Source organism: Struthio camelus, chromosome 8, assembly GCF_040807025.1.
Source record: "Struthio camelus isolate bStrCam1 chromosome 8, bStrCam1.hap1, whole genome shotgun sequence".
In the NCBI taxonomy this organism is placed as follows: domain Eukaryota; kingdom Metazoa; phylum Chordata; class Aves; order Struthioniformes; family Struthionidae; genus Struthio; species Struthio camelus.
The window spans coordinates 29905739-29929875 of NC_090949.1; the positions used below are offsets into that span (position 1 = coordinate 29905739).

The following is a 24137-nucleotide window of genomic DNA, read 5'->3' on the forward strand; positions in this document are numbered from 1 at the left end:
TTTCCAAATATCCAACCTTGCCACAGAAGATGAAACAAGTGCTTCCAGGCTATTTTAAAGGAGGACAATTGTTTCATGCACTGTTTACACAACCAATGGTCCAACAAAATTGCGTATTACAAGCAAAAACATAAAAAAAAAATTTAAACAACACAGAAAACAGATGTTTTGTTTCAAACAGAAAATCATTATGCTACTCAATGGTAATATGGGCCTGGTATCTCTATTTTTCCTCTAGTCCTTCATTTTTTAGGTTGCTAGAAAGGAAAAAGCAGGCATATCTGTTTCTTAGACTATCCTTAACTCCCATTGCACAGATGTTTGACTATAAAAACATATATAAATAGGTACACCTTTGCTTACTTGAACAGCCTTTTTAAATCAGTGTATTCAGATATATTGAAATGTGACAGATGTAATAAAGATAGCTATATGTTTTGTTGTGTTCATAGCCTGGCAGGAGAATTTCCTGTAGAAATTAAAAACTCTGGGGAACAATTAATGCAAATCACTAATACAGGTAACAAGTCTTGCTCTCTGGAGAAAATAGCATATATTAGTTTGTTCCAGTACAAGAGAAAGAGAAGCAACAGAAAACTGTATAAAAGAACACTTCAATCTTACACACAGACCCCTTCCGCAAGAGTAAGAAAACTGATAGAATTAGGTGCACTTTGTGCTCTGTCCACTATGTGGAAAACTAAGGCAACCTGGAAGGCCCAACATGTGAGCAAAGCCACTACTATCAAGAATTCCACTGAAACACTGGTTATATTGAAGTGAACATGATGAATGGAAAGAGCACTGCTGCTGCACACCCTCTGCGAGGAACAGGAAGGTGGATTCCAAGGGGAATGCCTTTGGGCAGAGACAGAGCAAACCCTGAACACTGGTACCACCATCTTCCACGTAAGTGACAGGTAACTTAAAAAAATACTTCATATGCCATTACTCCTCTGCCATAGATGGGTGTCATGCATGAGTGATGCACCTCACTCATATGAGAGAAGCAGCAGTATGTTTTATGGAGTTAAGACAGTGACTTAACAAAGTTTGACGGTAAATAAGACAGTGGTTTAACAAGGCTCGATGGCAAGGTACACTCAGTTATTTACTACATGAAGGGCAGGGTCAGATGAAATCGTCAGGGAGACCCTCCCGTTGAGTCACAATGTTCAGAATGGACCCTCTTGCTTTCCAAACTCCTTCTCAGAGAGGAGTCTAGGTGCGGCTGAATCCAATCTTAGTCCCAGACCTGGTCAGTGGTTTATGTCTAAGGATTACGTGCACAATCAATCCGAGATGCAATTTGGCAAAGTCTGGAAATTTTCAGCACGCTATTAGTCACTTACCAAGGATCCGTCACAGGTGAGGAATCTCTCGACCTCAAAGACTAACCTTGAGAGGTGTCCCAACTCAAGGGGAGATTCACTACCATGCAGCCAGCTGCTGTGCAGGAGAGCTCAATGGGCTCTAGGCAGCACTATTTATGGGCAGAGTTTGACTCATGGTCATACAGTATTTGGTGCGGAGATGTACCTTTTTTGCTGATCTCATGCCATGTTGGGGAAAATGTACCTTTTTTGCTGACCTCATGCCCATTTCTGGCCTCACCAGTTGCAACCAGTATCGCCTAGTTCCTCCTGGTCGGCCCTGGGCACTGTCAGCTATTTGCAGTCAGCTGGAGCCCGAGATAAGGGAGAGGGGTAGTTGTACTTTGCCACACTTTGGGCTTGAGATTTGGGGGGGGGAGGGGGGAGGGGGAAGGGCAGTTGCACTCTGTTACAATGTGACACATAAAACACCTGTTGGCATAAGACAACATAAACTTAGAGGAATGGATCCATTCCTCTATCAGGCTATCATGTTAGTTCTTACAATTTTCTTGAATTGCAAAGACTCCAAAATTGGGAAAGCCTTACAAGGAAACAATATACATGCTTGCCTGTTTCTTATGCTTTCCAGGCATCTGCTTATGTCACTACTGGAGACAGGACACTGGTACAGGTCACTGTCTGAGTCATGGACAAAAGGGATCGCCATGCTGATCTGGTTCGTTAGTTACCAATCCTTACTTAAAAAACAAACACACGCCTCCCTAGCTTTACATAACTTTTAAGGTGCTCTCTTTAGAGATGAGAACTAGGCCTTGCCTTCTCAAAACTCAACATAAAACATAAAGAGAGCAAACATTATTATGCTCATCGTATATCTGGGGAAACAGACATTAACAGTATTTCTCCCCGAGTGGAAAGGCCAGGATCAGAACCTAAAGTCCTCTCTGCTACTCAGATTGACATTTCAAATGGTTGCTGCCTATTCTAGCCAGTAATTTGTTACAAACATCAAACTTCCTTTCTAGGTCAACTCTGACTATAGCGCTATTTGCTTGTGTTCTTTCTTTCTTTTAAGACTTTCATTTGCTTTCTTTCAAGACTTTTCAAAAAGCCTTCAAGGCAGTGTGCTGCCAGCAAGTCATGATCTGGGGATACATATAACACAAACACTATCTTACGAAGACTGAATTCTTTTAAACGGCCAAAATAGGTGCTTATTTCTTAACGTGCAACTGAACAGGCCTCCTTGGCTAGAGAAACATACACAAGTAAAACATGAAACAAACCCGATGCAGCAAAACCAGGCTTAACAAGCACAGTACGCAAAGGTCCGATTCCACCATCGCCTTCCAATTTATGAAGTCACTTAAACTAACAAAGCGGATATAAACCAGCACCGCTCTAATTTGGCAAGACGCTGCCCCACTGCAAAGGTATAAATGACTCCACACGCTATAAATATATTGTCTGGAAAAAAAAAACTTAACTTTTTTTTTTTTTTTAATTGGTGAAGTTTCTAATTTCACTCTTGCCGTGGCACCGAGCCTTACTGCCACCAGATTTATGATTATTTTAGAAACTCTTCCAGAGGAGGGCCAGGCTGAGAGAGTTTGGGGCCGCAGCGCTGCCCGGCGCGGGGCGGGGGGGGGCAGGTCTCGCGCCCCCCCTTCCCTCAGGCGTTGGGGGGGGGGGGAGAGGGGAGGGGAGCCGCGTCCTCCCACCTCAGCAACGCCCCCCCGCCCCCCACAGCCGCCATGTGCCGCCCGGGCTCTGAGCATGTGTAGGCGCGATGCCGCCGCCCCCTCCCCCTCTCTCACACCTTCCCTCCCGGCGGGGAACAGGGAGGTATTTGGGGTTTTGACTGGCCCGGCCTCCCCCTCCCCGCGCCCAACCGGCCGGCTCCCCCTCCCCGCCCCCCCCCCGCTCCCGGCCAACGGCCGCCCGCCGGCGAGGCGCCGCCGCCTCCCCGCCCCCGCGCGCGCTCACCTGCCAGCGCCAGGATCTGGGCCTTGTGCAGCAGCAGGCGGTCGCCCCACTCGCCGGGGCTCTCGTCCTCCTCCTCCGCCTCCTCCGGGTTGCGGTACACCGTGTAGACCTTCTGGTTGTCGAAGTCGAGCTGGGACTTGGGGCTGAAGTCCTGGACGCAGGAGACGGGCAGCGCATAGCAGACGTTGTCCTCCAGGAACCGCACAAAGGCGTACATGGTGCGCGGGGGCGGGAGGGGGCAGGCGCGCCGGGTCCCGCACTCCCTCGCACTGTTATTGTTCCTGAAAATCCGCCTCTGCGCTCGGCTGAGCTTGCCTGGGCGCGCGGCGAGCCGGCAGGAGCCGGCTCCAGGCAGACCCGAGCAATCCAGCGCGGAGCGACGCGAGCCGGGCCGGAGCGCGGCGAGGGGCGGGCTGGGGCCAAGCCCAAACGGCGGCCGCGGCCGCGCCGGCATCGCCTCGACCCGGCCCCGCCGCGCCGGGCCTCGGCCTCGCACCTGGCCTTGGGCCGTCCCTGCCCGCCGCATCCCCCCCGTGCGCCCCAGGCCCGGGTCCCTCCGCGGGGCGGGGGGAGCCTCGCAGAGACGGCGTCGCCGTCCCTCGGCCTGGAAGATGGCGGCCTGCAGGCCGAAGGGAGGCTTTGCGGCCGCGGGAAGGGCCCCGGGAAGCCCTTTCCCCGGGGAGAAACCTGCCTGCGCCTGCTCCGGAGAAGCAGGCTGCACAGCTCTTCCCCCTGCCTTGGTGAAGGGCGCACCGGGCGGTCTGCTAGGCCAGGCCAGGCCCAGCGAGCGCACGGAGAAGGGTCAGGGCGGGCCAGTGGCGGGCGGTGGTCATTCGAGAACAGATGGGATCTGCCACGGCCAACAAAACCTTGGTAATTCATTTTTTACAAGAAAGCCTTTAGAATAATGCAGAACCATCCCTACCCTATGATGATTGATGTCCAGTGGTCTTTGCTGGAGGAAACCAAAGCTGTCCCCCCTCCCCCCCAACCCCCAATACCAGGAAGTGAGAGTCTGTGTGAGAACAAAGCTTAGGCACCATCAATTTTTCAGGTTTAGAGAGCAGAGGCAAACTCCCAACCTTTTGGAAACATGTTTATACTTCATATGGCTGTCTTGAGCTGTCTGTGTGAAAAATGAATAACGTAGCAGCATTCCTCATGGCTCACTGTTAACTCTTTTCCATGTTTCCAGTGCTGAGATCTGTTTTACCCAGTCAGTCTTAGGAGCAGAACAATAATACCAGGAGAATTATTTAAAGCCAAAAAAAAAAATACCAGAAGGAATAATAAACATCAGGGTAGGCACATAGCCGGTTTTGTATTTGTAAAAGGCCAACACAAGATGAAACCAGAAGATTTTGTGTTTTGTGGTTTGCGTCTTTCTAAGCATTTCCAGTGGTGTCTATACCCATTACACTGAGTTTAACCATACGGAACTTGTTTTTCTTAGGTACCTTTTAGAAACAGTCCACAGAAGCGGACCACAAGCTGAAAACAACTGAAGTATCAGAAACCTATCGTTACGTCCAGCTTAGGAGTCCATCTCTTAAAAAATGAAAACATAAGGGATACATAACAGGTGTGCTGTAGCTGTGCAAGCTGATAAAAGTATTTCAGTAACAAGCTGTAAACTTCCCATACAATAATGGGAGCTTTATTATTTTGGCAATTACAGAGTTTTGCAAATACTTCAGTTTAAGATTTGGTATTTAAATGCCAGTACTTCATGTTAACAATAAAGTATTGCCAGAGTGGTATGTCATTACAGGCAAATATAATTCTGCTACAAGGTATGGATGACAAATGTATTCTAGCAGCTAGGCTGCAAGGGAAATGAAATTCCGGCAAAGATTGCGTTGCTGATCAAACAATAACAGCTGCTGTAGCGATCATATCTCCCCTACCTCATGTTACAATAATAGAGGTAGAAGGAGCTGCAGAAAGACAACAGGACAGACCAATAGCTGGAGTTACTCCATGGACTCTGTCAGAATTACACAATGGACAATTTTGCCCCACTAAGTTCACTGGCTAGTGAAAGATTTGGTACACTGAGTCTTACTGAGATTGTGTTTCCTTGGCAGCTAAAGTCTATTAGCAACGTCTAGGACTGCTATCAAGGGAAAGAAACACAGAAAAATGAAGAAACTGGAAATAACAGGAAAAATGAAGGAAGAGAAACTAAGGACATAAAAATTAGGGTAGCCTTGGAAGAGGAACAATCTCTTCAAGTGCCAAGCAGACCTGGGTAATTTGCCCCAATGAAAGGAAACTAAAAATATTCATGTAAAGGCAACTAGTATCACAGTTGCTTTTTTGGTTTTGTTTTTGTTTTAGAAAAGGAACACTGTAAACTGTTATTTGCAACATTTTACATGTCCAAGTTCAGTTATGGCAAAGGCTGCTCCAAAGAGATCTTTGTATGAGCAGCAAAAATGGATCTCAAATCCTTTAGAAAGGCTGTTTCACAATTTCCCATTGACAGGCATTTCTGGGAACAGATTAAGGGTCAGGATGAGAGACTGCATGTTTACACTTGGTCCCTAGCACACACATTGAACCAGAAGGCATTACAATGCTAAAGAAAAAATATCAATCCTATACATTTCTGTTCTGCCCACAAGGAACAGTGCTAATTTTTGGCTTTAAAACCCATACATAATAGACATTGGTTAGGGTGAAGCTGGGGAAAAGATCCATTTAAGCACAGAGCACAAATGCACAAGTATCAGCACTCCCTTCATTTGGACCTTCAGCATTTCTACTCGTGGTTAGCCACTTGTTTTAACAATGGCTAGCCAGCGAACACAATGTTAGCTTGAGGCTTAAAGATGTAGAGTTATTTTAAAGGTGTAGGTTTAAAACTCTTTGATAAGGGAATTACTGAATGCTCACCAGATTTAAATCCTCTAGCAAGTCCAGCCTTTTAGAAACAACAAACACAACCCTGCTGAAAAGCAGCCTGTCATACTTTCAAAATAGAAGTAAAGCCACAGCTTAAAAAGTAAAAGTGTCACTCCAGGAGTCAGGAAACCACAAAGTATGGTCACAGGCTGTCCTGGAGCTCTGAGTGACTGTTTCCTAGAACACTACCTATATTTTTCTGCTGTTATTTTTCTTGAAAAAGAAAGTCCTAAAGCAAAAGATGATGCCTGTTGTTTTGATGTGCGCTCTGTGTTTTCCCTTAAAGATTCAAAATGAAAATCGGATAGTACCAACAATAGTTACCCAGGTGCAAACTCACTTTCACGGCAAAACATTAAAATTAGTCTCATCAGTCATGTTGCTTCAATGTTTAGTGTGAAACCATCAAGGGGCACCATACTGATTTTTAATCTACTGATGGAGAAATTCCCATTTCCTTTCACCATCTAAGTGAAGAGCTTCGCTGCTACTTGACAACTCAACAATAGCCATACACTGGACTACTATTAGGAATCCCTACACTTTAAATATACTGCTTAGAAAACTTTATTGCTTTTTTGCGAATTTATCCTTCAAACAATGCATTTCTTAAAACAATCGTTTCAAAGCTCAAATACACTCTCAAAAAAAGAGATATCCACAGTTCTCTAGATAGTGATGAGAAGTGACCAAAGGCACAGTAGGTAACTCACTGTATTTTAACGGTAGCATTTAAAGTTTTAAAGCTTAAAGAACAACTCAAATAACAATGCACAAGAATCGAACACTGTTCAAAAGTTTATGTATGCACGTGCATACAATCCACTCATAATCTAGTTAATTTCTACCAAGAATATGATCAATAGATTGTCTCTGGTCAGAAAATACCTCTAATCGATCCATTCCACAGTACCTCGTTTTTAATCTCATAATAAAGTACAAGATGAAGTCATTTCCAAGTATAAGTGAATCTTCCTCTAAAAAAAGTCAAAAAATCACATACAACTTCTAGGTGTTTTGAAATGGAGAAGATTTTTGGCAGAAGGCAATCTTCAGCTAGACAAACAGAGTGGGGCAGGGATTCCTGAAGGTTTTTCCGACTTTAGCTTTTAAAATAATTTTTGACTCCCAAGAAACCATTGCCACACTTTGCCATCAGCATCACAATGATTACACATAAAATTCAAGCCAAAAAAAAACAAGGTCCATTCCTATATGATTCTAGAAGATGGAGGAGAAAATATTTGTGTCCGCATTTAATTTCTAAAGTGCTCCAACACCAGGAGGATAGTATTGGAACCTAGATTACACAGATAAATTCTTAAGATTACTCTTTTGAAATCTACAGCCTAAAACCATCCCCAGAAGAGGAAAGGCAGCATTGCAAGGCTATTTAGTCCCAATTCCTGAGAGTAATGTAGCCTTTAGTGGGGCTGAGGATAATATTCAATCATCTTTTACATTAAACTCTCACATCCTACCAGAATATTCTTTCAAATAAATGAAACCTAAAAAACACTTCATGGATCCATTCGCATAGGAAACATTTATTTCCCAGAGGTAGCTGGTATGTTCTGTAGCATGAAAAAGTAATGACTGAGCAAAAGTGACCACTGGAGAAGGCACTTTCCTCACTATTAATGAATGACTGGCTGGAGAAACCAAGGGCCAAAAAAGAAGCCAGGCAGTCATCAACTGTTCAAAATTCTGACCTACAGGTCATTCCTACTGTTACAAAACTGGAAATTAATTATTTTCTTTGTGTTTTTATAGGTATTGAAAAGATAAAATTCTGCTGTCTGTTGCTGTGGATATAGGTCTGTAAGATACTTATCTTTCCCATTCTGGCAGGCTGCGCAATGGATAGATCTGGGATTGGCAGCCCTTCAAGACTGTGTGCCAGACTGTGTTTTCCTTTTCCAAATTACAGGTTAAATGTGCCCACAGAAAGTCAACAGGAAGAGGAGACGCTGCCAGTGGGTGCTGTCTTGCCTCTGTGTGAGGTAGCAGTTCCCCGCTCTCACCGCGTTCCTGGCTCAGCGGGAGCCAGGAGCTAGGTTGTCTGGGAGCGGCAAATGACTCTCAAATTGCCATGACTCCCAGCTCCCACCCTGCTGTGCATCATTCAAAATCTTGCTAAATGCCATCTTTTGTACTCAGGCAGTATGCTGTTTTCCATCCTATAAACTTCTTGTCTGAGAGAAAACTAGGAAAGATGGCATTTTGTTTGATCTACTTGTGCATGGACTCACCTTCAGAACGTGCCCTTTTGGTACCACTGCAACGATCTTCAAGAACTGCTCTGAAGGCATCGCTGCTGGTGGACCCCAGATGATTGCTGCTGGTCTCAGATCCACTACCACCCACTGGTAGTGTCAGCCTATACATTTCCACTCTATCTGGAAATTTGGACATTGGATTTGAGTTTTTCTTTCCTTCTTTTTTTTTTTTTAAACCATCCTTTTCCCTGGCTTTTGATAGTTATTTTACCAATATGAGATCACTCTAAGTAGCTTTTACAGACACAGATTTTGCTCCACTGCAGGAATTAGATGACAAAGATGACCTTAGGTGACAAAGTGGCTTTCATTTAGCAAGGACTATAGTCTTTTTGTAACCTTCAGGCCTCAGAGAAAAGTATCCACCCACGATTATGTACCAAGTCCTATTATGCTATAAACAGAGCTTAAGAGGCTACTAATGGCCTATTTTCATAATATTTCTGTTTCAGTTTCCTATTCTCACATCTGCACAGCACTGTTCTATCTTGCACTGGCATTTGTATCTCACACTGACAGGGAGGACAATCCTGCAACCCTTTTCTGTGTATAACCGTACAGGTTGTTCTTCACACAAATGATCTGGGATACACACAGTAGAAAAAAAGAGGTCAACTACTGCCGACTACGGTTTTGCTAGAATGAAATCTCTGCCCTCTCACACCTCCGGGTTTGTTCAGATGGCTGATTTTGGCCGGAGACTGGACAGACTCTAGAGACAGATCTTGCCTTTTTGGAAGGTTCTTGACAATCAGCAGCATCAGAAAGAGTGTTTCAAAAGCAAGGACAGACTCCAACTGAAAACTGCCTGAAGAGGTATGTTCTCAAACATCAGTGCTATTTAATTCATATTCTTGTCATACTCTTTCTAATTCCTTTCAAGCCAAGGTTACATTTCAGTATAAAGTGAGTTTTTAGCAAATATTCCCAGTAATTAGTGCCCACATCTCACCATTTCAGAAGAGAAGTTTTCTCCTTCTAATGAAAGTCATAATCAGAAATGGACCAACAACTCTTTTCGAGAATCTCAGCTAATGTGGGCATGTAAAATCCCCTTTGCGGAAGGTGAGTGGGAGATTACACAGGACAGGAATAATCACTGGAATAGTTCAGAAAAGCATCTTCCTCAGCTCTGTCTTGTTAATAATCACATTTAAATTAAAAGCACATAATTCTTCACTGTCATAAGTGCCAGACTAACGCAGAAACTGAACATACAAGCGCTCATTGGTATGACAGCCTTTACTGCACTTTGTGAACCTCTCCACTTTTACGGAGACCAGACATCTGTATCATTTACAGATTATCCAGATAAACTTGCACCTAGTCTGTGCTGGTAGATGGATTAAAAAAAAAAAATTCCTGAACTGTGATGAGTAGCTCTCATCTAACTCCCACAAATCCATAACATGTGTTAACTATAAGAGACCTTAACAAAAGCCAACAGGAATTCTTGTTCTTGTGAGAACAGGAACTACACAGTAATCTCACACAGCAAAGAAACACTGGCGTTCGTCTTCGTCCCGCTTACACGGAAGGTGTTGCCCTCAAAATAGAAAATGGCATAGGAAGCTGACAGCCCAAGAGATTTTTTGAATCCCCATGCTTTGCTATTATTTTCCATAAAAGCCTAAGCAACATTTACTGTGCAATAATATTTAACATTCAGGGGAATCAGGATCTTTTCTAAAAAGTGTGATCAGAAAGGAGGGTCTTTCAGAGGCTGTCACTATATTTCCTCATAACAAAGAATGCTTTGTTTCATAAAAAATAGCTGTACTGAAATACCCTAGAGAAACTATAGTTCTTTTTTATTTCTAATTTTTTTTAATCCAAAGGGAAATTTTCAAGTTTGAGGTTCCCTTTAAGTACTTTTCTAACATGAATACTTTTAAGATGCTCTATCAAGTTCATACATGATTCATTCTTTCCTATTTTGTAACTCACATTAGCCTCTCTTATCAATAAAACAAAGCTCAGGTTATATTGCCTCCTGCTTAAATTCTCTACAAACATGAAAGCTGGACATTGGAATAACCAATTTAATGTATACATTTTTATTCAGTTCAATATACTGATCTTCTTGTGGTAGGAATAGGTATTCTGCAAGATGATTTCAGAGAAACACACCATTCAGAATATGTATTGGAATATTCTTGCAACACTTTTCGGTGAGGATGGTGTGATATTGGGATTAGATCCTGCATATAATCAAATTTTGATGCTTGTACGCATAGTCTGGTATTTCTTTTCCTTTATAAGGTTTGTAGGTAAAAACACAGCAATCCAGTATTTTGAACATACACCATCTGCAGATATACCAGAGTCCAAACTGATGAAAAAATAATGTCAATGAAAATAAAACTGGGGGATTGCCATATACAGACTTTGTTAAATTCATCAGAACTGTTTTTACTATTCTGAGGACAGAAAATATTGCAAAAAACAGTCCTTCCGGAATAGCTAGAGTAGACAGGGGTTGTGTCCATCCCTAAATTCAGTCTTAGTGTATGGATTGAGGAGCTGTAACTATTTCCATAATCCTTCAAATGCTCTGATATGATACACAGAATTTCCTCCCAATGCCTTATATACTCCAAATTCCCTCTGTTTTTATTTACTAGTACATATAAGAGGTAATAAAATAGAAAAGATAAGATAAGTGGGAAGACAACACATATTATATCACAAGTAAAAGATGTTACTCCTGAGAATATGTTACAGTATTTAGTGAACATAAATATATAGCACACCGACAGTTTTTAGCCAAAACCACGAGAGATAAAAGAAAGGACAGTAGAATGAAAGCTTGAATTTTCTTCAAGGGGAAAAACAGCAGCAGGGCAGTGCAGTAGCTTAAGATATTGCTTAAAAAAGTTAACTGGTCAGAAAGTGAGCTAATAATGTTTTAGATAAATTTTCACTTATGAAAAGTGATGAATTGACACATTTCTTAGCAACTCAGGACAGTTGAGTAGACACATTATCTGCCTTGCCTTTCACCTGCAGGGACTGTCTCCACCATCAAAGGCATAGTCAGTGTCCAGAGGCAAGTCAGTCTTTAATCCCACGGTGTGATTACTAACAAAGACACCAATTATAATTTAACAAAGAGAGGAGAGAGCAGTTTTGTTGTAGTGAGGCTTCTGTATTTACCTCAGTGATCAGCTACCATCCACAGATGCATTTCACTGATTTTACAGACTAGTTATGACACAGATATTTTGATTCTATATGGCTTCCCGCAGACTGGCTGAAATCATTTCTAACCACTATCACAGTTTTGAAAAAAAAAAAGCTATTGATCCCCAAGAACAAGCCCAGTAAACAGTCCCACTGATATTCCACATTGCCCACTGGACTTGAAGAGTGGTTGGACCCCAGGAAGGACGCCGGCGCAACTGAAACACAAACATGCAAAAATCACAGCCCAAGAAATCCCACAGAGTTATTGTCTAACGCTGGAGGTGTATCTCTGGAGACCTCACGTGATGTTAGCGCCATGCATGGAGGTGCCCTGAACCCAGGCAATAGACACCGTGGAGCACAGCGTGTTTCAACGTCCACCCACCTCAGGAGCACAGATGGCAGGAGGATACCTCGCTCTTCCTAGTGTCCCTGCCTGGAAGTCTCACCTGAGGGTAGGTATATGCAAACTTCAATCTGGAAGATTGATTAGGGGAGATTCCTTTAAAAATTGGCCAACGAGGCCAGGAGAGGATCACAATTTTCTCCCATTTTTTATCGCTAATCTCCTAGCCAGGGCCTGTACCCAGCAAGCGAGCTGTCTGGTGTTGCCCTACTCTGCAACTGCAGCTCAAAAAAATCCTATTCTTCAGCTAGACATACATAATTTTCCTAAGACAAACCTCCAGGACAGGAATGCACGTGTCCCCAAATCTCAGGCTCCATGGATTATACTCCAGCTGACTTCTTATGGCTCGCTTGTAAAGGTAAAAGCATAGCAGGTGACCAAGCTACTGCAGGGTAAAACATTTCTTCTGCTGACAGCTAAACTACTCTCAATTAACTCATATTTACCAATAGTAAGAGCACATATACAGGCAGTTACTCTAAATCAGCTGATTTGCAGGAAACTGGTTACTCCACAGTAATTTATTTTTGGGTTTATATTCTAAGAGAAAAATGTTGCTGAAATAGGAAGTAAGAAATGTAAGTAACAATTATTTACTCTTAGTATTCTTAAATGCCTCAACTACCTGCAAGGTTCTGTTTCCTCTGACAAAACACTCTCAGTGAGCATACATACCGTTCTCCTATTGCGTGTTATATATTTTAGTTTGTTTGGGGGTTTGGTTTTTTACATCTTTAGATTTTAAGTCAATTGGGAATGAAAGAAATTCATTTACATACAAATACCCCATTTTAAATACTTCATGTTTTGTTTTTAAATGACATTACTCTCTGAAATAGCCAGATCAATATAAAATCCATGCTTAGTAAGCCTTAGAAGAATATTACAAGAATTTCTTCTGTCTGAAAAACCCCTCTAAAATGGCATCTATGTCTTTGGGATACTTGTTCAATAAATGACGATGGAAGGCTGCCAGTAATCAGTATGGGGGGGAGTTATTTACTTGGAAAGCAACATGGAATTCAGTATCCAACTTTCATCTTTTAAGTTTAGAAGTTATGGTCCTAGTTATTTAAGTTACCAAGTTATCGCTAGGCAATTAAAATACATTCTATAGTTTAACCTTTGGATGATATATAAATACACACATAGACACTCCTACAAGGCAATTTGTCTGCCAATCTGGAAAATGCTAACATTACAGTCAATAAGTCAACAGTCTGCAATGTTAAATTATGAAATCAGAAAGAAATCTAGTTCACATTCAATCTGGATTTAAAGATCATAAGTATTTCGAATGTTCTGTGTGGGACAGTAAATTTCAAAGATGACTGTATTCTTCCCCAATAATCACGATCTGCACAGCATGTTCAGGTATTGTTGGAGAGATTAAAAACACAAAAACAGAGTAGAACAGCTCAGCATCAGATAATCACAAGCAATTCTATGTCAGCAAGAGACAGCTGGAGACATATGCCAGCACTATTGCAAAAGTGGTAAAATGGAGATTTCGTGACAGCAAGGACGTGGGATTCATACGTTAAGCTAGAACTCAACCAAAACCATTGAAATTGTTGTTCACAGTAACAGCTCTCTGTCACAGTGTTCTGAAAGTCTACCACTTCGGCATAAAAACATTTAAAACAAACTGAGCAGAAAAAAATTTTTTATTTCTTTAGTATTTTGCATATTGAACATTTCTATGCATTTAATAATATTATCTTGGACAAAGAGCTCAGGATATTTTTTTCAGATCAACTGGAAGTTTCTCCTGTCTAGTTACGTTGTCCAAAACTTGTTTTATCTATGTTTTGTGTGAATAAGTAGTTTGATGGAATTTTACCTAAAAATGTTTGTGTAAAGAGCCGTACATCTATTTACAGTTGAAATGAAAAGGAACAATGCTATCTAGTTTCAGTTCACATGCTTTGAGTCATTCTGTTATTCCCTTCTCCTTGAGGTTCAAGTGTCCACTAATTATCATCTTTCTCTAATGCTCATTCCCATCTATGCCTACTTTTCTCTCTCACTTTGAAATTTAAACATCCACTGCCAAGAAGTAAATAAGTCTGAGAAAAAGGCTAAAAAATTCTTTCATATTTACTATTTTGAATTAAAAGAATGACAACAGGGAAAAATACTTTGACTTGTGAAGCAGAAAATAATGTCCATTTCCACTACTTTCTCTCAGAGTCTCCCCCAGAGTCACCCTCCAGACTATTTTTTCCTTTTTTTTCTGCGGTTGACCACGTAAAATTAGGTTAAAAAAAAAAAAAGAACTGATCCTGAAAAGGATTACAAACCTTTTTGTTCACAAACAAAATAAACATCTCTTAGAAAACCCTCTGCATGTAAGATTTCCTATAAAAACAGAAAATTGATTTAAAATATTCATGAGGAAGTAAAAAGTCTTCCGATGAGTTCACACCACTTGCATATGAACAACAGTTTCAAAGCAGTATTTTACATTAAGGAACACAGGTGGTTAGACCTTGAGGCCTTCTGATTTTATTGCCAAGGCTCTGCCTTTGTGTCTCCAACGCTTTGTCTTGGGATCCCTCTACGAAAAGATTCCTGAAGCCTGCAACTCTCGGGGAGGGTAACGGAGACAAGTGACTTGTGAATTAACTAAGGCCCAGGCCACCAAGGTCTTTGTATTTTAGGACTAGGAGCTTGCTGCAGATTGAAGAACAATGTAATGCTGGAGGCGCTGATGAAAGAGTTTGAAAAAGCAAGGAAAGAAGAAGCTTCAACAGGGAACGGCAGACTGAGTGCAATAACAAACGTCAGAAAGTTCTGAAAGGAATAAAAATGCGATGGTGAGTAAAAGAAATAAAAAAGAAAAGAGAAAAAGAGTTTGCAGGCCTCAGGTCACTTGCTCGCACAATGGATGTGTACCTGGGGCATTTAATCAAGCAGTTTTCATACCTGGTTTTTACACTGATGCTTATAGTTTCATTATGCTCTTCAGGACTGGTCTTCATTTCAGGTTATTAAAACAGCAGTTAGTTTAAGCTAATCTTTTAGGTCAATGGAGGGCCACCATCTCCAGAGGGAGAGACTACCCATCAATTTAGGGATAGGAAGAACTGCTCTCTCCTTTTGTATTGATTATTGGTTCCTCAAGGTCTAGCTCAAACTGGACACCTAGTTTTCACGTGCCTGGAGCTAGATATGCTGAATTTTAGCCTAGGCGTTCTCCTTCCCCCAGAATTGATACTTAAATTAATACTGGAGCAATTTCAAGAGATGAGCACGCAAGCTCTAGTTTTGGGATGCAGTGTGCCACTCTGAACCACAACCTATCTGAATGTAGGCGCAAAGCCAGCGTACCTGGCCCTGAGAGGACCACAGCGGTAGAAGGGTGATATTCCAGTGGCACCAAGCCATGCGACACCCTTCTGCTGTCCTAGAGGGATGTGGCTGAGCCTATCCCACGTCTGTTGATGCAAGTCTGTTTTAACTTGTGTTTGGGGCCGCTACCATGCAAAATACATTACAGCGGCCTTCATGCTTCTCTCATTTCCAGCTGGAAGCCAGCCCATCAGATCAGCACTACCAGAGAAACACTAAAGCCACCTTGCAGCCTCACCTTACCCAGGCCAGGACGCTGCCTGCTGCAAGAAAACATGAATCAAACAGAGCACTGAATACATTAATCAGAATGATCACTGTTGCAAGATCTGCTAAGAACAAAGAAAACAAATTCAAGGAAAGTTAACACTAGAAGCCATTTGCAAAGCTCCATGAGTCAGCTAATGAAATAACTGTCAGTTGTAGACATGAACCTTTTGTGATTGCACCCAATTTAAATATAAAGTAATTTGCATTCAGGAATCTAAGTCTCCCTGAAAAAAAGATTAACAATAGGATTCACTTTCTTTCCTCAACCTTTTTTCTCCCTCCCTTCCCTCCAGGGGTAGCTCTGATAAGGTCACCTTATTAATGCAGATCTCTGTTTTTCAGAAAGCAGCCAAGAGTTTAACTGTTTCACTGTGAAATGATCTATGAGATGAGAACAGTCCATTTTTTATTCTTGATTGATCATTTCAGCATGTATAACAGCAAATCCTAAGGGACACTGCTCAAATCCCTGCTTCAGAATGACCTAAAGACTCAACGCTAAAAATGTTGCACTCCACTACACAATCCTTCATAGTTTTTTCTTAACTTTGCATTTTCCAAAAACCATAATAAAGTCGCCTTGCATGATTACAGTTCTCTGCGGAAAAACATAAATAAGCAATCATTTTAACAGTTGCAAGCTGGGTACCACTACAGCCAGAAGATGAACTGAGGCATCAAGCAGTTAATAACTTTTTCTCCAGACACAAAGTTAGAGACATGGTTGTGATCTCAATTCAGGTGTCATGACTTCTAATTTCCTTCACTTGCCACTAGACACCTGTTTCTCTGCTCTTAAGAGCCTTTGATGGGAACTGCCTGGTGCCAAAATCAGAGTCTCTAGCTCCTATATGATGAGTTGAAAAATAAAGCTATTGTCTCTTTTTAGTTACTTATTGTGTATAAATTTTGTCTCAACTGCATTGTGGGGGTTTTGTTCTCTATTTCATGCACTTTCAGCCAACTAATCTTTGTTTTGCTTTTTTTGGTGCCTTTCACTGATGTGTACTGAGTCTTTAAATAAATCACCAGGAGTATAAATAGCAATGGCTGGATTACAAAGGATTCTGGAACACTTGTGATAGTAAATTAACTGGCAGGCAAACCTACAGCTGCCAACAGCTGATGTAATATTTTATAGTATTGTTTTCTAGATTGAATAAAGGAGAATTCTTGTCCTTTGAGCTTCATTCTGAATTTTTTTTTCAGTCTGTCAAACAGTTCAACAATTTGATGCTCATACAAAATTCACAGAGAAAATAGTTGCTGGAATTTAAAGGCAAAGGTACTTATAAATCCTAATTATCATATACACAAACTGGGAGAGAGTTTAAAAGACAGAAGCAGCAGTTAAAATTTGGGAAAGAAACTGCAGGAACATCTTTTTGTTCTCAATAATATTTCTAAAAAGATGGGCATTATATCCACATAAAGAGCTACCACATCAAGCACCATTTGGCACCGCTCCCCCATGTTTTTTCATCCTCGTTGTTCTTCATAAATGCTAAGCTTACACTTCACATAGAGTGCTGTATCATGACAGTGCAATATAAAATTCCTGTAATCATCTGATGAAGCAGCCTTAATTATGACTCTGTATAGGCCACGCTTACTTTTGCATCCCTTTATAAAACGCTGACACATTCCCTATCCAGAAGGGACAACCATGCTAGAGCATGATCCTGGATCCTGCAAGTACCTGCTACTGGATGTAGTGTTTGCTTTGATGAGTAAGCCCGCTAAAGCGCCCAGCAACCGATCCAGCTGGGACAGCAAGCTCTGATTCACATCTGTGACGGATACTAATGAAGATACTGCTACTACCAATGCAGATCTGACTATGTTTTTGCAGGTTCAGATTTAGATGGTAGAGGACAACAGGTGGTCCGTGAGACAAAGCAGGTAAGAAGTGCAAGAACAGGTGACGGTTCTCTTCAGAAATAAGTCTAAAGTAGAAAAACAACATTTGGAAAAGTGTAGCAGGAAGACATGGGGTAGTTGCATAATGACGATGATGATGATGTAGTCAAGAGGGGAAGAAGTATACGCACCAGTAGCGATAGATTATTATACAGAAATGCATCAAAGACAAGACTGGGATTATGCAGGACTTGGACAGCAGGGACAAAAGGCTCAGTTCTAACACAGCAAAGAAAGGGAAGCAAGAAAAGGATTCAAGAGGTTTAGGTGGGAGCAGCAGGAGTGATTTTTAGCCGCTCCATTGCACTTTGGTAATAGCTGTTGGTTCCAAGCCTGGATACAGAAGATAACATCTACGAAAAAGTCTCATAAACCTCACTGACTGCAGAACAGACAGTCTGCTAGACTGGACTCTGATCGCTGTGCCTGTTTTGGCAAGTGAGCATGCAGTGTCAGCAATGCTATGAAGCAATTGTACAAGAATTTGATCTAAGTAACTCACGTAGTAAGCATCCCGGGACGGAACACCCTTGCACTGAAAGGAGCACTCTACCCCTTAATACAGCATGTCATTGCCTTTCATTTACCTCATTTTAGAGGCTGATGTTAGTCTTTTGGAGGGATGAATGGTACATGCTGGAGGTATTTCGCCTAAGACGTGTTATTTCATTAATTGAATGTTATTTAACAAAATCTCATAGTTTCAGAAGACACGCTAACATTTGCAGGGTATCACTGATGGATACATAAACTTCACTGAAAAATTCAACTGTCGTTCAGCAATAGTATGGCCTGAATATTTATTGCCTGTTATTTTCATTATGGCCATTCTATCTCATGGATAGATATGAATTCTAAGATATACGAAAAAATCATTTCCATCAATAAAACATCCAGAATGTTAAAATAAATCTCTCCTCATCCCTATCAAAACCAAAGTAACCCTCTCTCCACCTACGCCCCTGTAAGTAAAGGCCTGAGTTTAGGAAAATTCTTGCTGTAGTCTCTGAACATTATCAGACTCAGATTCTTCCTCATGCGATAAAAATTTGTCCTAAAAAGGCATCAACATCATGTATAAATCCTGGTGCAGAATAAAGCGAGATTATTATAAAAACAATTAACTTCAGTACTGGAGCAGTCTAAGGTCAGCTATCTGGTTACTCATCTGGGTGATTATTTTTACAGTGCCATGTAATTGAGAAAGGCACTAACTATTCTAAGGCTTGTGTTAAGGCTCTTGGTATGCCCAGTGTGAACTAGGGGCTTCCCAGTAGCGCAAAATGACTCAGACCGGCCTAGTCTTCCTGAATACTTACTGCCTGCTGAATATTAAAGATATATTTTTAACAGTGCATTCTGTAAATAGTGTCTACGTTATTCTAAAAAAGCCTTTAACTTCCCAGAGTGAATGATATTATTTTTTAAAGTTCTTATTACATTACTGAAAGATATGGATCTTCAAGGTAACAAGTCTGTGCAGAACAACTTTTAGACTACACAACGGATAAAGGTATGGGTACGGTTAGCAAGGAAGTAAGAACAAAGAAGAGAGAAAAATATCTTTTGAATACCCCTGCAAAATACAGCTTGAAGTTGCAAAGATGCCCAAAGTAAGAAAAGAAACGTGCACTTGTATTCAGCAATTTTTTAAGGAATAAAGTAAAAGAAAGAGGAAGGAATTAAATGCGGTTTTAAATGAGTTAAAGATAGTTACAACAGTGAAGGCTAAAGGATTTTTACTGTCCCTTTCTTTGCAGCAGCGCAAGTTTGCACATAAACGGGGAAGATGGGTACAAAGCTGGGCATGGCAGTAAATCAAAATGCAACTAGGCAACAAGTGTGGAGCGTTAACAGCAAGCTTGTATCGTGAAATATATAGCACTACTGCAAAGACAAGGGAAATGGAACGGCTGCACTTCTTGTAATAACATACATTAATTCTGCTTCACATTTATACCATCGTTTTCTGTAATTTGCATGCAATAACCTGAGCTGAGCCTGGGTTTCACTGAAATCAATAGACTCATTTTTCTAATGACCTTCACCTGGTGCTTATATACTACTCCCTCAGGTCCATAAAGGATTTAGGGATATAGGGAGAAACAAAACAAACAAACAAACAAAAAACTTCAACCCAAATCAAAAACCCAAGCCCTTTTTAAAGGCTTTTTTTCAGTTAAGCCTATGTATGCTACCTTCAATTACTGACACCTTTCAAAATTATTACAGCTAAAACTGACATGCCTCTATGCACTGCACTGAATCAGTTCAAAGCTAGTGCAGTAATTAGAGGGCTCAATTTCTGGCCCCCCTCCTTACCATAAAACTACAGTGTTTCGATTCATTCAGTCAAACCTTGACAATTAGTAATCATACATTTGAGTTGCCGGCAGGTCTTAAGTAGCAACAATCACAAACAGTACCGTACACACGCTGCTAGATTTATTAGTCAAAGTGTTTGCTTTTTAAATCTCAGTAAAAATAGATTTTGTAAACTGATTCAGATTAATTAAAGGTATAACCCAGGGAGGAAAAAAGATGAACCACTGTGCATTTATTTTCAGGTCATTTTTCACTGGGGAGTTTGCAGGTCTAATGAGCAGAAGCAACTGACACAGCTTGCAAAGATTTCTACATTCCCGTCAGGGAGAGAGGGTTTTTTCTCTCCTTTTTCCTTACTTTAGCTGTCTGAAAGTTAGGTGTCCAGCCCATGAGGCTCCTTCCGTGGCAGCAGGGAAAAATATGCATTTCTAGGGAACAACTGATACTACATACTTTAGGAAAGAAGAAGTTGCTCTCTGGAAAATCTGAGATAATATATTCTCTGTAGGTAAATGCTCACAAGTCAGAAAGCAAATACAGAAGAACTTAAAATATATATATTTTAAACTTCCATGCTTTCTCACATATTTCTTCAATGCATGAGCCTACCAACACCGAAGAATGATGTTAATGACACGGACCTCAGCAAAGGAGCCCGGGCTGCAGTGTCCCAGTGCAATCCTGCAAGTTTAATTAGCTCCCCAGTAGAAGCTTTGGTACAATTAAAGTTTTTACTGTAATCAAAGAACCCCATAGTTATATTTACAAGAAATCATTTGCCCTTGAAGTGGCTGAAGCCACTCCAGTTCACCCTCTGCAGACCTGCCCCACGCATCACCGCAGTACTGCACAGTGCGGCGGGCAAGCACGGGGCAGGACCAGCCCCAAGCCCCTCGGCTGAGCCACAGCTTAATAAGATATTGCTAAACACCAGAGTTACTGGCCATGTGTCCATACCTAAGGACAAAATATTATTTATTAACACATTGGGTAAAAAGTTTTAACCATAATATTAGAATGGGCAGCCAGGAACAAGGTGAAGAGACTTCTTTTAAAGCTCCTTCAGGTGTTCTTGCTCGGTGTTTCGAAGAGCTTGTTAGCAGACGGATGGCTCGGAGCCACGACTGGCACTAGCCACCTCTGCCGCTCAAAGCAGCAAGTCCTCAAAGGCAGCACGTTCAGCCAACGGAAACAAATGGAAAGTGAAAAGAAAGTCCAAGTGAGAACGGCTGTCCATGCTTGGTTGTCTGGGCACTGCCCTCTCGGGAACACACTGCTCCCCACCAGCGTCTGCAGAGGGACACTCTTGCTACCTCTGAGCCAGGCCAAAAAGGATAACCTGTCTCAGTGCCTGTGAAAAACACTTAATCCTTTTCCATCAGGATTAATATCTGATGCCATACTAGTCTGATACATTCAGGATGAAGCTTGACAGTTCTTGTTATAAAGGTCACACAAGGAAGCAATTGCTGTGATTCCAAAACCAGAAACCAGAACTGACTGATCTCCCTTCCCCCCCACTATAAATGTTAAAGATGTCATCATCATCATCGTCTTTTTTATTTATTGCAGTGAACAATTTTCACCTGGCAAGCTTAAAGTCTGCATCTGGGTAGGTTTGTTCCAGCTACAGTGATAGTTTAATCGGAGGAAAACTAACAGCCACATCTCTCCTTCCCTACGCAGTCCAACTGCTGACTGTTCCCCTGCGGAGAAACCTGTTGTAATTCTTGCAGGAGAAAAATGACCCATTTTCAGGTACACACAAAGCAGCATTACAAAATAAACCAAACTGCTGCCTGCAGTTCATCGTCAAGCTACAGAAACTCATCACCTGCAGAAAATGTGTTATTATATATATGGGGCAGATCATAACTGAAAGTTGCAGGCTCAATAGTCATAAATTTGGTCACAACCAGTAAGGAAATGTATTTTCCCTCATTCATTTTCAGCCAACAGTATGTGAACAGCAGTTTGAAAAGCAGATGAAGTACTGAGAAAGCAGGCGATAGCAAACTCAGAACAACCACAGCACATTCAAATGACATAAGGATGGGATCAGGACATGTTATGTATTCATCTTATTCTACCTTGTTAAAATCTAATCCAAACTTGCACCATCTTCAAGACCTGGAGCAGGCCCAGAAGAGTAAATCAAACTTTCCTTGACAGTACAAAGCGGGCAGGTCCTGCCATTTGAGATTATTAAAAGATCCCATTATACCTCCTAACCTCGCAGGCAGAGACAAGTCTGCAAGCCACCTTACACAGAGAAAGGGAGGAAGGCAGCTATGTCATCACTAAAAGCTAGGCTAGTATTTCTAAGTGTAGGCACACACATGAACTAATTGAATCACTATATTCATATCTTGAGATCCTAAGGTGCTGTTACTCCAGACTAAATTGCAAATGCTCACCATCTTTGCAACAGTTATCTAAATTTGAAGACTAGCCTTTTTGTAGGCTTTAACTGCTGTCTTTGCTCACCAGGCTTGCATACACTTGCAGTTACTCTGCTCAGATTACTGAACCCCAAATATCTATCCATACTGGTATTTTGCCACTGCTCCTCACCTTCAGCCTCAATATTTCATAATTTTTTCATAATATTTCAAAACCAATATTCCTAAGAAATAATAGCTATACATACATCTTACTGATACCATGGGCATCAGCTTACTACCAGCATCTCATAGAGACCAAACAATTCATAATAAATGACAAAATTAAGAAATAAGTTATCTGGGCTGAGTATCCTACTCCTCCCGCTTTATCATTTTCAGGGACTCCGTCATTGGTACAAGCTGAAAAGACCACAAAAATATTGTAGGACAGGATTAAAATTCAGAACGAGCATGACAAACTGGAGAAAGAGCCTGATGAAAAAATGGTGACAGATCAATAAGAACAAGGTTATACACAAGGAATAACCAACTGTGCAAATACAGGCTAGAAAACAACTTAGGAGATAGCTGTTTTCTAAGAAAAACTGTGGCATATTCTAAATCAGAAACTCAACACAAGTCAACAATGTCAAACTTTACAAATAAGACAAATAACAAACTCAGAATTTCATCAGTCCGCTCTGTTCAGCATTTCTAAGGCCTTAGCAGTGAAGAAAGTATTCTGGAGAGAGTCTAGTAGAGAGCAAAGAAGTTTGAAAATGTGACATACAGCAAGTGGCTGGAAGGACTAAGGTGGTTTAATCTCAAGAAATGCAAATTGCAGTTGTATAAAAGTCTGCTGCAAAAAGGAAGGAAATGATTTATTCTCCATAGTGGAGGGGGCAGAAGCAATGGACTTGGTATTTCAGCACGGACAATTTAGTTTAGACACCCGTAGACCATTCTGAGCTAAGGACTGTGAGACACTGGGGCTGCTCGATACAATGAATGTGGAATCTCTGTCCCTCAGGGCTAGACAAACATCCTTCAGGACAGGCACAGCTTTCCCAGGCTTCAGATGGGTATTGGACTAGGTGATGATGCCAGGAACCTGATGGGACAATTTTCCATGATTTTATGGCATGATCCCTGGCTAGGTGCTAAAATACAGAGCTGCACAGAGGAAGCCGTTTACAGTAAATAGTCACAATTTTCCAGTCCTGCAAAACCCAAGAATTACACTATATATTCTAGAGCATGTTTGAACCCAGACACTTGGCATTTTGGGATCTGAATCATGATAGTGAGACATTTCATCCTGTGCTATGCCTGAAGCAAGCCCAAATACATCCCTATGTGCCACGTGGATGGTCTGGCCATGGTCACACACATCCAGCAGCGTGGTACTGTCACATAACTGTCAGACGGCAAAGTCAAACAGGCTCCTCTGGAGACCACTGGGGTTTACAAATGGTGGAGCTACAAACACATGAAGCGCTGTGGTCACACAGCCATGGGTTGGGACACATCAAGCTGCCGTCCTGGGCTTGCTCCCCGCAGAGAGTGTGGATGTAGCATATATGAAAGATGCTGCCCCAGCAGGAGTAAATAGGAGGAACATAAGCATTTAGACTGAAACAAAAAGCTGATGGCAGATGTGTCAAATACTCCTGTTATTTAGTCAACAACAATCCAGCTCTGAATACATTTGCTCTGGAGGAAGGAGAGGAAAGGTGGAAATAACAAAATGAACTATAGAGGAAAAAAAGGGCCACTTTTA

General features: G+C 41.5%; 2 protein-coding genes across 11 annotated transcripts in view; both read right to left on the reverse strand.

The window, feature by feature from the left end:
* Positions 1 to 3677, reverse strand: part of BEND5 (BEN domain containing 5) — a 31082-nt gene extending 27405 nt beyond the window's left edge. For 2 of the 6 annotated variants that reach the window (XM_068953094.1, XM_068953092.1), the window contains exon 1: positions 3324 to 3648. In XM_068953094.1, coding sequence (XP_068809195.1) covers positions 3324 to 3540 — 217 coding nt within the window. In that variant the 5' untranslated portion in view covers positions 3541 to 3648. Of the gene's footprint in view, positions 1 to 3323 lie in introns of all 6 variants that reach the window. The other 4 variants (XM_068953093.1, XM_068953095.1, XM_068953096.1 and 1 more) reach the window with 4 other exon arrangements.
* Positions 1 to 24137, reverse strand: part of AGBL4 (AGBL carboxypeptidase 4) — a 964275-nt gene that overhangs the window by 381926 nt on the left and 558212 nt on the right. The window lies entirely within an intron of this gene.